Raw genomic sequence first — 14,971 nt, 5'->3', positions numbered from 1 at the left:
AGAAAATACAAGTGAATGTGCTCAAAGAGTGTCCTTCTGTGCAAACTGAGATCTGTCTTCTGGGGTTGCTTCCTCTTCAGACCTTGATGAACGATGAGTTGCGCCTGCAAGAGATTCATTGGCAACTCCAGCATTGCCAGACGGTGAACGCCGTGCTGCTGATTGTCTACAGCACTGTTGGTGGACCAATCCAGGGCCTGTCCTCCCTGTCTGACCGTCTGAAGAGAACAACCAGCGTGCTGCTGGATGGGATGCACAAGCCGTCAGTTCACTTTTTAAAATGTTGAAGTCTGCAACCTCACCACTAGATGGCACTAAATCCTACACACTGTAACTAAAATAGAAACAAAAAGTAAAGCAAATCAGGAGCATTGATTAAATTCCTGTTAATAAATCATTATAAAAAATATATATTAGTGATTTGATGCCTTAAACGTTGAGCAGCTCATCTAGCTCATCCTCCTGCTGTAGGGACTTTAACCTGGAGGAGGCGCTAGAGAACACCAGTGCCCAGATCTGCTCCGAGCTCAACAAGTCTCTGACGGAGAGAAACTATCCCGCGCTGACCCCAGAGCTGCAGGCTACCCTCACAGGCCAGATCCGCAGCATCACCCAGAAGGATAATCCCATCCGTACTGTCGTTGGTAAGATGATGTGAGCAGAAGAGTCTGTGTGATGAGTCGATTAGTTTTGTGCTCCGTTATTTCACAGTCTCTTCCCTTTCTTCTTTGACGTTTCTCTACAGAGGATCGTGTGCAGCAGTACTTCATGGCTCTCCTCAGCGACCCCAAGACCCAAGCCAGACTGGAAGAGATCCCTCCTGGCCTGACTGCCATCAAACCTGAACTGGCATCAGTTGGAGCAAAATTCATCTCCTTGATCAACTACAACAAGATCGTCTACGGGCCCTTCTACACGGACATTATCAGAAAGCTGTTGTTCGGCCCACCGGAAGCCAACTGTGGTCAGGGCGCCGCTCAGGTTTCTGTCCCGTCCACTTCAAACTGAAATGTGTCATAAGCAAAAATACTTGAAGTGATTGATGTACCAAAAAATACCTTCACATAACTTTGTGCTCAGAGCATCACTAAGGTTGAAAATCTGATGTTTACTCTGAGGTTCTAACAGATTTGCAACCAAATAACACAAACAGCAATTTAAGAAAGTGTCAGTTTGTCCACTTACATTTGGTTGCTGAGAAATGGGGCAACGAATACGGTGCATTCAGAAAGTACAAGCAATGATTGTTGTCAAAGGTTCTTCAGGAAATAGCCCAACTATGTACTTGTACCTTTGGTTATTCTGTGTTAGTGATGCTCACTGACAGGGACTTTTTTTTATTAAGACTACAATATAACAAAATGGGGATCTGGCAAACTTTTAAAATGCACTGTGCAAAAGTAGCTGTAAATACTGCACTTAATACTCAATTTAGATTTAAAGATGCTGAAAGTCTGTACTTTGAGTATATGTTTATTATTAGGTTTAAAGTCTAAAGTTGTGTAATAGAGAGTTTAAAATATATGAAAAAAAATTTAATAATATAAAACTATGGACCTAGCTGGAGCTGAGTTACCACGGAGTACCTCTGCCGATCTACAAAAGTGAATGCAGTAACGATGAGTGTATTCTAAATGTGATCTTGACCACAGTATTTGCAATGAAAGTGGTGTGAGCGCTGCCTTGATTCATGTGCATCTTATCTATAACTTTTCAATTCTCGTGAAACTTTTTCAGCTTCAAAACAGTTGACGTTTTTCTGTGTTTATGCAAAAATGAGTGAACCGTTTGTTAACCTTGAAAGTAGCTCATGTGACTGTTCATCTAACGTGATGATGTCTGGAGAACTAAACATTATTTTTCCACTTTAAATTCATATTATTCAATATTTTAATATTGAAGATAGAAATCCTGAATGGAACAAAAAAGTTGTCTGTGATTTGTTGATGTACTTTGATTTGCGTTTCCGTTACATGTTGCATTGGGTTTTTTGTTAGTGGAGTACTTGTTTTTATTGACTTAGTTGTTGTGTTTGGCACATTTTGAGCTGCTGTAGTTGTTACAGAGTTGCTGTTGTTTTCTTTTATCGTACAACCCAGAAGGGTTCCTAAAAGGTGCTAAAACTCAAAAGGACTATGTGTCTGAAATTTCCAATAAACCCAAGTGTAAAACAAATACAGGCAATAATGTGCTTTTATAGAGGTTTACATGAAAAAAGTGGGAATTTGTTTGCTTCTGTTTTGCAAATATAATAATAAAAAATGAATCCCAAAATAGGTATGTCTCAATTTAATTCAGGAGAGATTTAATGTACTATAAAAATGCATTTTTCTACCGCACACGATTCACAAATTATGAAGCTAAATCATTGTGACGTAGGGACACATATGGACTTGTCATTAAAAAGCACTGCCAGAATTACTGCATGCATGACTTAATGCATGTGAAAAATGCACGTCCATAAGGTGACTTGCACCCTAATGCACTTACATAGATATATGACATAGCCCTATTGCTTTTGGAAATAATTGATCTTGATGTTTTGGGGTTTTTTTTTTAAGTCAGAAAAATAACCCTACTGGCCAACTGACACAAAATATTAAATTATACAACTTTATGCCTATTTTGAGGACTTACATTTTGATTTAAATTGTTAAAATGTAAAGTTCTATCAGAGTACTTTTAGTTGCACTGTCCTGCACTGTAGAATTGACGTCAGCTGTAGCTGTCACTAGGCAGTATTGCTGCCTTCTTTCTCTTCCGTAAATATAACGTCGTAACTGCACATTAAGAGTACCGACCAATTTTTCACTAGACGGAAAAACTGATACAAGTACAGAGTTAAATATTTAAAAAAAAATGCACAGTGGATTAATTTTTGATTTACGTTTATTTTCTGACCCGAGTCAACTGTGCTGGTTTTAACATTTACGAGCTATCAAGTAGTACGCGAAGGCAACATCGATTTGCCCAGTTACAAATGACTGACGTAACCAATCACGTGGCTCAAATCGAGTGCCACGATTGGTTCCGAGCACACAGCGAAATGTTTTTTTTTTTTTTGTTTTGTTTTGTTGAAACGAGGAAGCGACTTATTACTTTCAAAATTGGGCGTGTAGCGTAAAAACTAAAATTAGCACTTTACTAATTTACTTTTTTAAATTTAAAAAAGTCACTATATTATACAGTAATATACATCTCAACAAAGAAAGTCGGGGTCAAGGAAAAGACATTTGTAAGTACCCGTGGTTACTTTGTTTCATTTTTAGCACGTCAGAGTGAATTGTCGACGCAAGTGCTGAAATACTGTTGATAAGTTCAAAGGTCGCCGTAAATTTTACAAACTAAATATTTCCTGATATTAGGTATGTAGTATATATTCACTTTCGGCACTGGTGAGGTTAGCAGCACTATTAACCTGGAGTTTTATTTTTTTATTTTATGTTTAACAGTAGTTGGCCAGCTCAAGAACACCCTCCAAAAGGAGGACAGTCAGGTGTAAAAGTACATATTTGTACAGTGACACGATTTTTGTAATATTGGTATACATGCTACCGCAACAAAGTTGAAGTCAGACAATTGAAATATGGTTGTAATGTAAACTTCCAGCATTAATTTAAGGGTTTACTAAAGGAACTGATTGCGTAGCCGTGAAACTATTTTACTAATAATAATTATATATATAAAATACAATAAACATCTCGCCGTGGCAGCCACCTCTTTAAGTGCTTGCAAGATTTTGCGGGATTTGAAACCTCAATAGTGTGACTTGATTGCCTGCCGCGGAGTGTTGCTTTCCATCGCCAAGTCTTGGCCTTTAGCTACTAAAATACTGCAAACCTTTAAGAATTACAGTCATTTGTCTACACAGTCGGCCTTCGATTTCCATAAGTAATTGGTCATACTGTCTATAAGTATTATTGTGAATAAAAATAATCACTTTTAAACCCAGTTTTCTTGACACAGTCAGGGGATGGATGGCTTCCAAGTCAGTGAATAAGCTTTGGACTTTATTTACATTGGTCGTTAAGAAATACAAACAGTGTGGTATTCTAGGGTAAATCTGGATGAGGCTGTTTTCAAAACGTAGTGAGGGAAGCCACCAAGTCACCCATGACAACTTTGAAGGAGTTACATGGTTCTGTAGCTGTGATTGGAAAAAAAAACTTGTGCACAGTGCAACTTTTGTTTGCTGCACCACCACTTCTACAGGTTCACATAGGAGTGGAACAGAGAAGGAGTTCCTTAAAAAGATGTGAAATTTCAGTTTGCCAGAAGGCACATAGGAGACTCGAACCTACGTGATGTTTTTTCTTGTATTCTAATTTCTCTGGTTATAATTTTAAAAAATCACACACATTTTTATCTTTAAAAAATATAGAATATACATAAACACGAGGAAACCCTTTCTTTTCTATGATGGGAGTCATTCAACATTTAGGGATGATTGGTTTTCTGTAGTTTCTGCTTTCTCATTACCTTTCCTTGGAAATGGAATCCGACAGGCTGCTGCGCAGTCGTTGTGTCATGCAACATGGCACTGGAGGAAGGTGCACGGAGCAGCATCTTGCAGTTTCGCAGCAAATTGGAGCAGGACATCAAGCCCTCCTGCTTGATGGACCACATGGTTAGTGATGATGTGCTGACTGTGGATGAGGAGGACGGGGTCCTGACCAAGGTGAGTCTCCTTGAGGTAAAAGGAAACTAAAAGATAAATGGTTCAATAATTAGGAAGTTAATGGTCTCCATTTATGATATGTCAGTCTGGACTAGCTGTTCTAAACCTGTGGAGTGAGCACCAACCCCTAGATGTGTCGATGATTTGTGAGAAAAATTAAGCTAATTTACGTTGGCATAATTGGCGGGTGTTGGGAGGGTGATAGGTTATTTATCTGATTGTGCAAGTGGAAGATTCATATTCCAGCAAAAGTCATTAGTCCATACATTTCCTGTTTTTGTGTGGAACTTTAAAAAAAAAAAAATTGTTCCACAAGTTGAATGAAATGCACAAATGGGGTGATGCATTTCCTGTGCACACACAGAAGTCTATTTTCAGATTAACATGATGTCCTCATGATCTCATTTATATCATAATGACAATAATTGGCTGATTGATATAAGCTTTGGATTCAAATCCGTTTCAGTTCAGTTTATCTGTATAGCACCAAAATACAACAAAGTTCTAGACTGACCTAAGACACATGGCAGTAGGGTGTGAGGTTCAGCACTCTGAGGTATAGGAGGTACCTAGCCCAGTTGGCGTACTGAGTGTTGAGATGAATCTTGAAGTGCACAGGATGTCTGTGTTGGGAGGTCATGTGATCGATTTTTCCAATTAGTCTTGAAGACCGTTTAAAACAGCAACATTAAATATGCATTGTGACCTCCACATCTTCTCACTGGTTTATGTTCAGGAAACAAGGAGGGAACAGGCGGTCGCCCTGTTGGAGCTGCTGCTGAGGAAGGATAACCGTGCCTACATTTCTTTCTACAATGCACTGATCAAGGAGATGCACCATGATTTGGCCCGTCTTCTCCAGACAACTTACCTTGCATATCACTTCATGCCAGCAAGAACTCTGCTGATGGCTTGCACATCTTATGGTAAGGATCGGCAGGTGTTGGTCTTTTGGTTGGTGGTGAAATGCGGTTTAGACAGCAGTTGTGTCAGCATGGTGTAACAATGGTTGTTTCAAAAAGGGTATCTTAGGATGCACTTGCTTGTTCCTTTATAGAAGTTTGCTTTGGTCACACAGCAGTAGAACTTTAAACAGTCCCATCAAATCAATTACAGAATGATATCTGTACCGTGGGGAATAAGTTTCATTACATTAGAAGTCTTTCAGAAAGCGCTGTAACTAGGTTTAAGGATATGATTCCTTCTTTATGTTCTATAATGCCATATACCAACACAGTGCAGAGTAGCTACCTAAAACTCTGTAAGTGAGATAGAATATCTCGTCAATAGTTTTACAATCCTCATTGAAGACAACTTGGATGCTGTAGCTCCTCTGAAAAAGAGAGCTTTAAATCAGAAGTGCCTGACTCCATGGTATAACTCACAAACTCGCTGCTTAAAGCAGATAACCCGTAAGTTGGAGAGGAAAATGGCATCTCACTAATTTAGAAGATCTTCACTTAGCCTGGAAAAAGAGTCTGTTGCTCTATAAAAAGCCCTCCGTAAAGCTAGGACATCTTACTACTCATCACTAATTGAAGAAAATAAGAACAACCCCAGGTTCTTTTCAGCACTGTAGCCAGGCTGACAAAGAGTCAGAGCTCTATTGAGCCGGGTATTCCTTTATCTTTAACTAGTAATGACTTCATGCTTTCTTTGCTAATAAATTTTAACTATTAGAGAAAAAATTGCTCATAACCATCCCAAAGACGTATCGTTATCTTTGACTGCTTTCAGTGATGCCGGTATTTGGTTAGACTCTTTGTCTCCGATGTTCTGAGTTATTTCATTAGTTACTTCCTCCAAACCATCAACATGTCTATTAGACCCCATTCCTACCAGGCTGCTCAAGGAAGCCCTACCATTAATTAATGCTTCGATCTTAAATATGATCAATCTATCTTTATTAGTTGGCTATGTACCACAGGCATTTAAGGTGGCAGTAATTAAACCATTACTTAAAAAGCCATCACTTGACCCAGCTATCTTAGGCCAATCTCCAACCTTCCTTTTCCTCTCAAAAATTCTGAAAGGGTAGTTGTAAACAGCTAACTGATCATCTGCAGAGGAATGGTCTATTTGAAGAGTTTCAGTCAGGTTTTAGAATTCATCATAGTACAGAAACAGCATTAGTGAAGGTTACAAATGATCTTCTTATGGCCTCAGACAGTGGACTCATCTCTGTGCTTGTTCTGTTAGACCTCAGTGCTGCTTTTGATACTGTTGACCATAAAATTTTATTACAGAGATTAGAGCATGCCATAGGTATTAAAGGCACTGCGATGTGGTGGTTTGAATCATATTTATCTAATAGATTACAATTGTTCATGTAAATGGGGAATCTTCTTCTCAGACTAAGGTAATTATGGAGTTCCACAAGGTTCTGTGCTAGGACCAATTTTATTCACTTTATGCATGTTTCCCTTAGGAAGTATATTAGACGGCATTGCTTAAATTTTCATTGTTACGCAGATGATACCCAGCTTTATCTATCCATGAAGCCAGAGGACCACACCAATTAGCTAAACTGCAGTTATTGTACTTGGCCCCACAAATCTTAGAAACATGGTGTCTAACAAGATCCTTACCCTGGATGGCATTACCCTGACCTCTAGTAATACTGTGAGAACTCTTGGAGTCATTTTGATCAGGATATGTCATTCAATGCGCATATTAAACAAATATGTAGGACTGCTTTTTTTGCATTTGCGCAATATCTCTAAAATTAGAAGGTCTTGTCTCAGAGTGATGCTGAAAAACTAATTCATGCATTTATTTCCTCTAGGCTGGACTATTGTAATTCATTATTATCAGGTTGTCCTAAAAGTTCCCTGAAAAGCCTTCAGTTAATTCAAAATGCTGCAGCTAGAGTACTGACAGGGACTAGAAGGAGAGAGCATATCTCACCCATATTGGCCTCTCTTCATTGGCTTCCTGTTAATTCTAGAATAGAATTTAAAATTCTTCTTCTTACTTATAAGGTTTTGAATAATCAGGTCCCATCTTATCTTAGGGACCTCATAGTACCATATCACCCCAATAGAGCGCTTCGCTCTCAGACTGCAGGCTTACTTGTAGTTCCTAAGGTTTGTAAGAGTCGAATGGGAGGCAGAGCCTTCAGCTTTCAGGCTCCTCTCCTGTGGAACCAGCTCCCAATTCAGATCAGGGAGACAGACACCCTCTCTACTTTTAAGATTAGGCTTAAAACTTTCCTTTTTGCTAAAGCTTATAGTTAGGGCTGGATCAGGTGACCCTGAACCATCCCTTAGTTATGCTGCTATAGACTTAGACTGCTGGGGGATTCCCATGATGCACTGAGTGTTTCTTTCTCTTTTTGCTCTGTATGCACCACTCTGCATTAATCATTAGTGATTGATCTCTGCTCCCCTCCACAGCATGTCTTTTTCCTGGTTCTCTCCCTCAGCCCCAACCAGTCCCAGCAGAAGACTGCCCCTCCCTGAGCCTGGTTCTGCTGGAGGTTTCTTCCTGTTAAGAGGGAGTTTTTCCTTCCCACTGTTGCTAAGTGCTTGCTCACAGGGGGTCGTTTTGACCGTTGGGGTTTTTTCCGTAATTATTGTATGGCTTTGCCTTACAATATAAAGCGCCTTGGGGCAACTGTTTGTTGTGATTTGACGCTATATAAATAAAATTGATTTGATTTGATATCATGGACATAAAGCACAAAAGCTAAATTCCAACAGTAATACTGTAGACCAGGGGTGGCCAAGTTCGGTCCTCAAGAGCCACATTCCTGACACTCTTAGTTGTCTCCCTGCTCCAACACACCTGAATCCAATGAAAGACTCGTTAGCAGACTTTTAATGAGCCTTTCATTGGATTCAGTGTGTTGGAGCAGGGAGACAACTAAGAGTGTGAGGAATGTGGCTCTCGAGGACAGAACTTGGCCACCCCTGCTGTAGACTTTCAAAATACCTTTTATCAGTTCTTCATTTGATGTGACAATGCACCACATCTAACACTCACAAAGTATTTTTACAGTCTGGACACTTCTAACCAATCCTGGTTGGTCAAGAGGAAAGTATCAGCTCTAATTGTTCAACCTAAAAGCAAAACAAAGATGCACTCATCATCTGTGGATTCCAGAATTGTAACCTCCTTCTGTCTAACAGTCCAGACTGTTCTGAGTGAAGGCGGCGTGCCCCAGAGGCCCGTGGTATTCGTCAGCAGACCAGAGCTGGTAACCGGATTAGGGAGAAACTATACCGGCTCCAGAATGAGCCCGGCTGGGTCACTGTCTTCGGTATGGCTGGGTCGGGAAAGTCGGTCATTGCTGCTGAAGCTGTCAGAGACCACGCGCTCATAGAAGGTGAATAAATCTGACACAGTGTGATGACGGTTAGCACCGTCTTATTCTAAAAACAGTCAAATCCCTTAAGGTGTGTTTAACTATGAATGTGTGCTCACTCATGAAATTGTTTCTTAAATAAGCCGTATATTACCGGAGTGGTGACGCTGATGCATTTACAGTTGAAACACTAATTTCTGTGCTTTTATTTTCATGTGCAGAGTGTTTTCCTGGAGGCATCAACTGGTTGTCCATCGGCCAGCTGGATAAACCAGACCTCCTGGTGAAAATCCAGTCACTGTGCTTCCGTCTGGAGCAGAAGCTGGATCCGCAGTCCCTCTCTCGACCTCCCAGCTCTCTTGAAGAAGCCAAAGAGCGCCTGCGCTTCCTCATGCTACGCAAATACCCAAAGTCAGCAAGAGTAGCTAAACATGAACTGCTTTTATAGGTTTCAGATTATGGTATATCGCTGTCCTCTAACATCTAAGATCTGGATTTCCAGAGTAAAGGCACAGTGACAATGAGTCCAGTTTATCAACTTTATTGAGAAATGGTCCAGTACAGTTATATGATATAGGATGCATGCATGGCTGAGGGGATGTATGTATAATCACCTGCCCGGTTACAAACTACATTTTACAACATAAAACACAGGAACAACTGCTAAACAAAAAGTTATTTTGTTTTGCTTTATATGGTTCAAACCAACCACAATCAAGTCTTGTTGGTTTCAGAAGTTATTGGCACTTGTATTCTTGTACTCTTACCTGAGCATGTGTGTTTTTTTTTTTTTTTGTTTTTTTTTTTTGCCTCCTTGCTCTCGGCCGAGATGGTCGCATTTTTGTCTTCTCCCTCCCTCCTTATCTTTCCTGCTTCTGTGGCGTGTTGTCTGTGAGGCTGCCAGCTTTGCTCTTCTGGAAACAGCAAAAATGCTAAAGTGGTCTCTGAACGCAATTGACACTTTTTTTTCTACAAGACACTCGGGAGCAGAGGACCCGACCTGTCCTGCCGGGACACATGTGATGGGTTACATGATGGACAGTTGGAAATGGCAGGTCATGTGCCTTTACACGCTGTCTGTGGAGGACGTCAAAGATGTGTATATATTTGGCATGGTGGTGACCGGGTTCCTGCTGTGTGGAGCGGGCATAGCGCTGGTTTACCGGAAAATTAAGAAAGTGGACGCGGCAATAATTGGCCCGTCCAGGCTGCCCCACATGATTGATTCGATTGGAAGGGTAGTGTCAGCTCAGTTGGCGGGCGTTAACCACGCTTTGGATACCATCTCCGGAAGAATGGCTGCGCTGGAAAACCGCATTGATCATCAGTAATGACCACATCTCCTCTCCTAATTCAGATGTATTGAAAGCCACTCTGTCTCAGACTGTGGAATATTTCAGGCGTCTGCTAATCTGGATTTTCATTCGGCTTCCCAAAACACAGCTGCACTTCAAGGCCGCTGTGATTAAAAACCTCCTGGAGAAGAACAACGCTCATGCCTCACTCCCCTGGTCTCCCCCGCCCTCAGCTTCTCCAGCTCTGACGTTGACTGTGACAGTAGACTGTTCAGGGCTGGGCCCCTCCTCCCTCCAGAATGGACGAACAAGGCCGTTGATGGCGCCTAAAGGCGGCTTCCGGGTGTTCTGTCTGATAACTGGACTCTTACAAATCTCGGTCGTCGTCTCTCGTCCTGTTGTGTGTGATCATTGTTCATTGTGCTGATGGGTTTTTTTTCCTGCATTGCTGCTGCATGATTGAATGCAGCAGCAATGAAGGTTTTTCTTTCCTGAGTTTTACCTTGTGTGTGCTTTTTATATGTGTTCATGTACCGGGCCGGCTTATGTGTGTTGTGTGTTTGTCTGTCGTCATGAGGCCGGTCATGGTTTGCTCAGCCCTGCTGTTGACCTAAGGCAGGATATACATCTAGAGCTGGTCCCCGGGCGCCTAAAGGCGACTTCTGCTCCTAACTGGCAATTAGGATGGGTTAAATGCAGTAAACACATTTCATTGTGCAGGGAACATGTTCCTTTGTGCATATGACAATATAATTCTTTTGAATCCTTTGAATCCTTGAAACATCTTCGGTTCATTTGGGTTCAGCCATGAAAAAGGCATGACTTGTGGTACTGGACATAGCAAATTACATTTTTGCCTGTACAGTGGTGACAAGAACTGGTTTACCCTGATCGTTTCTGATTGCCCCACGCCATTACATTTATTAGCCAGTTAGCCCGTGACTGTGTTTGCATTCTCAATCAATAATGTACCAATTCATTCAGTTTTGGTCCTGAGTGAAAAGATCACTCCTAAAATGTCTCAAAATGGAGCCTAGGTTGTAAAATCCTGGAGGTCCCCTTTAATGGGTATTTTTGTGTTCTGGCCTTCAGGTCTTTGCTCATCCTCGATGACATCTGGGACAATACAGTGTTGAAAGCATTTGATATTCATTGCCGGATACTTCTGACTACCAGAAACAGAAGCCTGACTGATTCCGTTAGCGGTATGTATAAAAGTGTTTGGCGATTGAAGCAGTATTTTAACCCATTCATTTAAAGAGATTTAATTGTGAATATGTTTTGTAATTATATTGGATGATTTGGGGTTTTATAGGTTTAAGTAAACTGAACAATGTGTGGACTGTATTGTTTGTGTGATTTTTCTTCTTTTCCTAGGCGTTAAACATGAAGTGGAAGTGGAAAGTGGTCTGGATGAAAACAAATCCCTGGAGATCCTGGCTTTGTATACTGACAACAAACCACAAGGGCTGCCTGAGGAGGCTCGTAGTATCGTGAGAGAATGTAAAGGTCTGTAACGTGACACACACACATCCAGTCCAAAGTCTAACCCACACAGGTGGCATCATTTTGTAGACTTGATCACACATCTCCTGTTTGAACGCAGGGTTCTGTACAGATACCATTATTTGGTGTGATCATATACTGTTGTGCTCGTGTGTACTCCCCCTATCAGGCTCCCCTCTGGTTGTGTCCCTGATTGGTGCTCTACTGAAAGAGAAACCCGACCGCTGGCAGTATTACCTGCGGCAGTTGCAGCAAAAGCAGTTCAAGCGTATAAGGAAGTCTTCTTCCTACGACTACGATGCCCTGGACCAGGCCATGGCTGCAAGCATTGAAGTCTTACCTGCTGAATATCGAGATTTCTACAGGGACCTCACAGTGTTGGAGAAGGATGTCAAAGTACCTGCTCAGGTTGATGAACGACTCCTCACAATCTATCAGTTTATTTGCAGAGTTAAACCGTTAATAAGATAATCAGATAATCAAACCGTTTACAAGGAGTTTGGCAATATGGTATGAAGTTCTTTATCATAAAAAACCAGCCATTCTGTCCCGTGACCAGGTATAAACTGTCTTTTAGGTGCTGTCCATTCTGTGGGATCTGGAGCTGGAGGAGGTGGAGGACATTCTTAACGAGTTTGTCAACAAGTCTCTGCTGTTTGTTGAGTATCACCACAGACAATACCTCTACTACCTCCATGATCTCCAGCTGGACTTCTTGGTTGAACAGAACCGTAGTCAGCTGGAGGTAAGTGTAGATGCCATCTTCTCAACGACCATCTTAAACTGTTGCTTTGCATATTTTTGATATTGGGATTATATCGTCAAAACAAACAGATCTTGTCCACACTGGCGGGGAAGCCAAGGGCGATTTTTGGCGTGTTTGTTTGCTAATGGGTTTAACTTGTTTTTACTTTTCTTCACTGTTTGCAGACTTCGTCAGTCTGCTTTACATGTTGTTTTTCAGTCTGAGTAAATCCCTGGGCCTCTAATTAAGTGATAAAACTTTCCATTTAAAACAAAAAATGACCCAAAAAGTCAGAATAAGCATTGTTTTTGGTGTGTGTGTCTCAGAAACTTCATGCTAAAATGGTGCATCAGTACCAAAGGTACTACAAAGAGGGTCCTCCCACATCAGGAGATGAAGAATGTCTCTACTGGATCAGATTCTTGACCTACCACATGGCCAGAGCTAACCTCTCCCAGGTATCACACTGTACAGACGTGCACATCCATTATGTACTGGTCGCAACATAGATGTAACAACATGGTGCATTTTCTAGTAAATTCTGTCCTTTTTCCTCACACGCTCCCTGAGTAGGAGCTCTACGCTCTGTTGTTCTCTTTGGATTGGGTCAGCATCAAAGTCCAGCTCATGGGTCCAGCTCACCTCATCAATGACTATGTGGAGTACGGACCCATTCTCGACAAAGAGGTGAGCAACAGCCAGATGGTTTTTACCATGTATCATTTAATAAAATAAATAAATGGGTGATGGCACAAATGCCTTTTGGTATTTCTGATATGTGCTGCTGTAATAGTAACGTGTCAAATGTGTCAAAAACCTGCTTTTTGTTTTGTTTTTGTTTTTTGGGTTTTTTTTTTTAGGCCAATAACCGTGCCTGCTTTCTGTGCTTCCATTTAATGTTATTTTGCCCCAAATCACAAAGCGCTCTTGACGTTCTCAGGCTTTACGTCGTCGACATCTTGTTTAGAAAGACCGTCTCTGTTTTTGTTGTCCTGTTTCAGATTTGTTAAATGGGACATGGTTAATGATCAGGAAATGGGGAATTGCTTGATTTAACTGGAGCACAGATGATGTATAACTCTCACACCTGTGAACTCAACAAATAACCAAGATTACACAATGTTTGCACAGAAACAAGATTACATCAGAAAAAGAATGGCATTTCACAGATGATGACTGATACCTTCTACAATAATCTGAAGGTTTGGTTGTTTGTTTCTCTGCCCCCCACCCAGAACAGTGAAGTACGCAGTCAGTTCCAGGAGTTTTTGTCTCTGAACGGCCACCAGCTGGAGCTGCGTCCATTCCCTGACGTGGTGCAGCTTGCTCTGTCTGAGCCGCACACCTCCGAGGTCCACACACAGGCTCTGCTGCAGGCGCGGCAGCGGGCCAGTGCAGGAAAACTCTACTTTGACCTGGTGTAAGCAAGCTAACACCTTTATTAGTGTTCTGCTGTGTGTAGATTTGCAGTACTACAATTGGTGTGCAAAGTTGTTGATGATGAATGTGGCTTTTAGGTAGTGAAATACAGTGGTGGCTCCAGTGGGTCTTTCTTGGTGGGGCTAAGTAGGAACTTATTGTTTTATGCAATCAATATCTCTAGAAAATATGCATAGAAATGATGGAACAAAGTGCATACTGTAGCAGTAAGGTCTGGTTGGCATGAAGCAGAGGCTGATGCAAATGTAAAATTTACATCTAGTACATGCATTGCATGTTAATTTATAAATTTAACAATAGCAAGTGTTACAAAAAATTACAGGACAAAAATGTCAAAATGGGAAGATACGGAGGGAGAATAATAGAAAAGCTATAACGCAATGCTAAAGCACCCTGGGCTGTATGAGCATAAAAATAGGAAACAGAATGTGACCTTTTGACCTCTTAAAATAGGTCAAGGTTGGCCATCTCTGAACTTGTCCAAGGTCCGTGTCCTAAGAATGGTCCCTGTGAATTTGAAGACCCTGGCAGTAATTGGACTGGAGTTATGCTGAGCACAGATGGACACAAAGTCTTTGGAATACCCGATAGCCATATTTTGGCCTCTGGTAAAAACACATCTAACGGCAAATTATATAATCGGAGGCTGCTCTCCTGCAGGAATGGGTATTCTTCTTCAGTTTTTCTGAATATTGGACTGTCCCCTCCTAATTCTAAGTTTCACCGTTTCTGGTTTCTGAACAGAATTGTATAAATTATCCATTTTATGTCATGCCAGCGTACCAAAGCAAACTGAATATTCGGGGAGGGAGATATGTTGCGTTAAGTGCATGCAAAGGACTTGTTCAGACAATTGCAGTGCAGACTGCATAAAACGGTATCTGGATGTGTGTAGAGGACCAAATCACTTAGAGAGTGAGGGTGAGAAAACCAGATTTTGCTTTTATAATATAATCTTGTGTGCAGTTGGGGGGGTGTAGTCAAGTCCCCTTTAAGCCCCA

General features: G+C 41.2%; 2 protein-coding genes across 2 annotated transcripts in view; both read left to right on the top strand.

The window, feature by feature from the left end:
• The first annotated feature begins 54 nt into the window (after nt 1–54).
• LOC117504116 (T-complex protein 11-like protein 2) lies at nt 55–2,175 on the top strand. Its single transcript, XM_034163497.1, has 3 exons — nt 55–262; nt 472–644; nt 746–2,175. The coding sequence occupies exons 1-3, from the start codon at nt 87–89 to the stop codon at nt 1,006–1,008; spliced, it is 612 nt and encodes a 203-aa protein (XP_034019388.1). The 5' UTR covers nt 55–86; the 3' UTR covers nt 1,009–2,175.
• A 900-nt stretch (nt 2,176–3,075) lies between these two features.
• apaf1 (apoptotic peptidase activating factor 1) overlaps nt 3,076–14,971 on the top strand; it is a 53,824-nt gene continuing 41,928 nt past the window's right edge. The window contains 13 exon segments of the mRNA XM_034163305.1: nt 3,076–3,235; nt 4,506–4,678; nt 5,415–5,529; nt 8,725–8,874; nt 8,877–9,005; nt 9,206–9,395; nt 11,372–11,484; nt 11,657–11,788; nt 11,955–12,193; nt 12,363–12,530; nt 12,857–12,988; nt 13,104–13,217; nt 13,766–13,950. Coding sequence (XP_034019196.1) covers nt 4,535–4,678; nt 5,415–5,529; nt 8,725–8,874; nt 8,877–9,005; nt 9,206–9,395; nt 11,372–11,484; nt 11,657–11,788; nt 11,955–12,193; nt 12,363–12,530; nt 12,857–12,988; nt 13,104–13,217; nt 13,766–13,950 — 1,811 coding nt within the window. The 5' untranslated portion in view covers nt 3,076–3,235; nt 4,506–4,534.

This window comes from Thalassophryne amazonica, chromosome 22, assembly GCF_902500255.1.
Source record: "Thalassophryne amazonica chromosome 22, fThaAma1.1, whole genome shotgun sequence".
In the NCBI taxonomy this organism is placed as follows: domain Eukaryota; kingdom Metazoa; phylum Chordata; class Actinopteri; order Batrachoidiformes; family Batrachoididae; genus Thalassophryne; species Thalassophryne amazonica.
The sequence above is the reverse complement of the archived record's forward strand: the minus strand, read 5'-3'. Positions and strand labels throughout refer to the sequence as shown.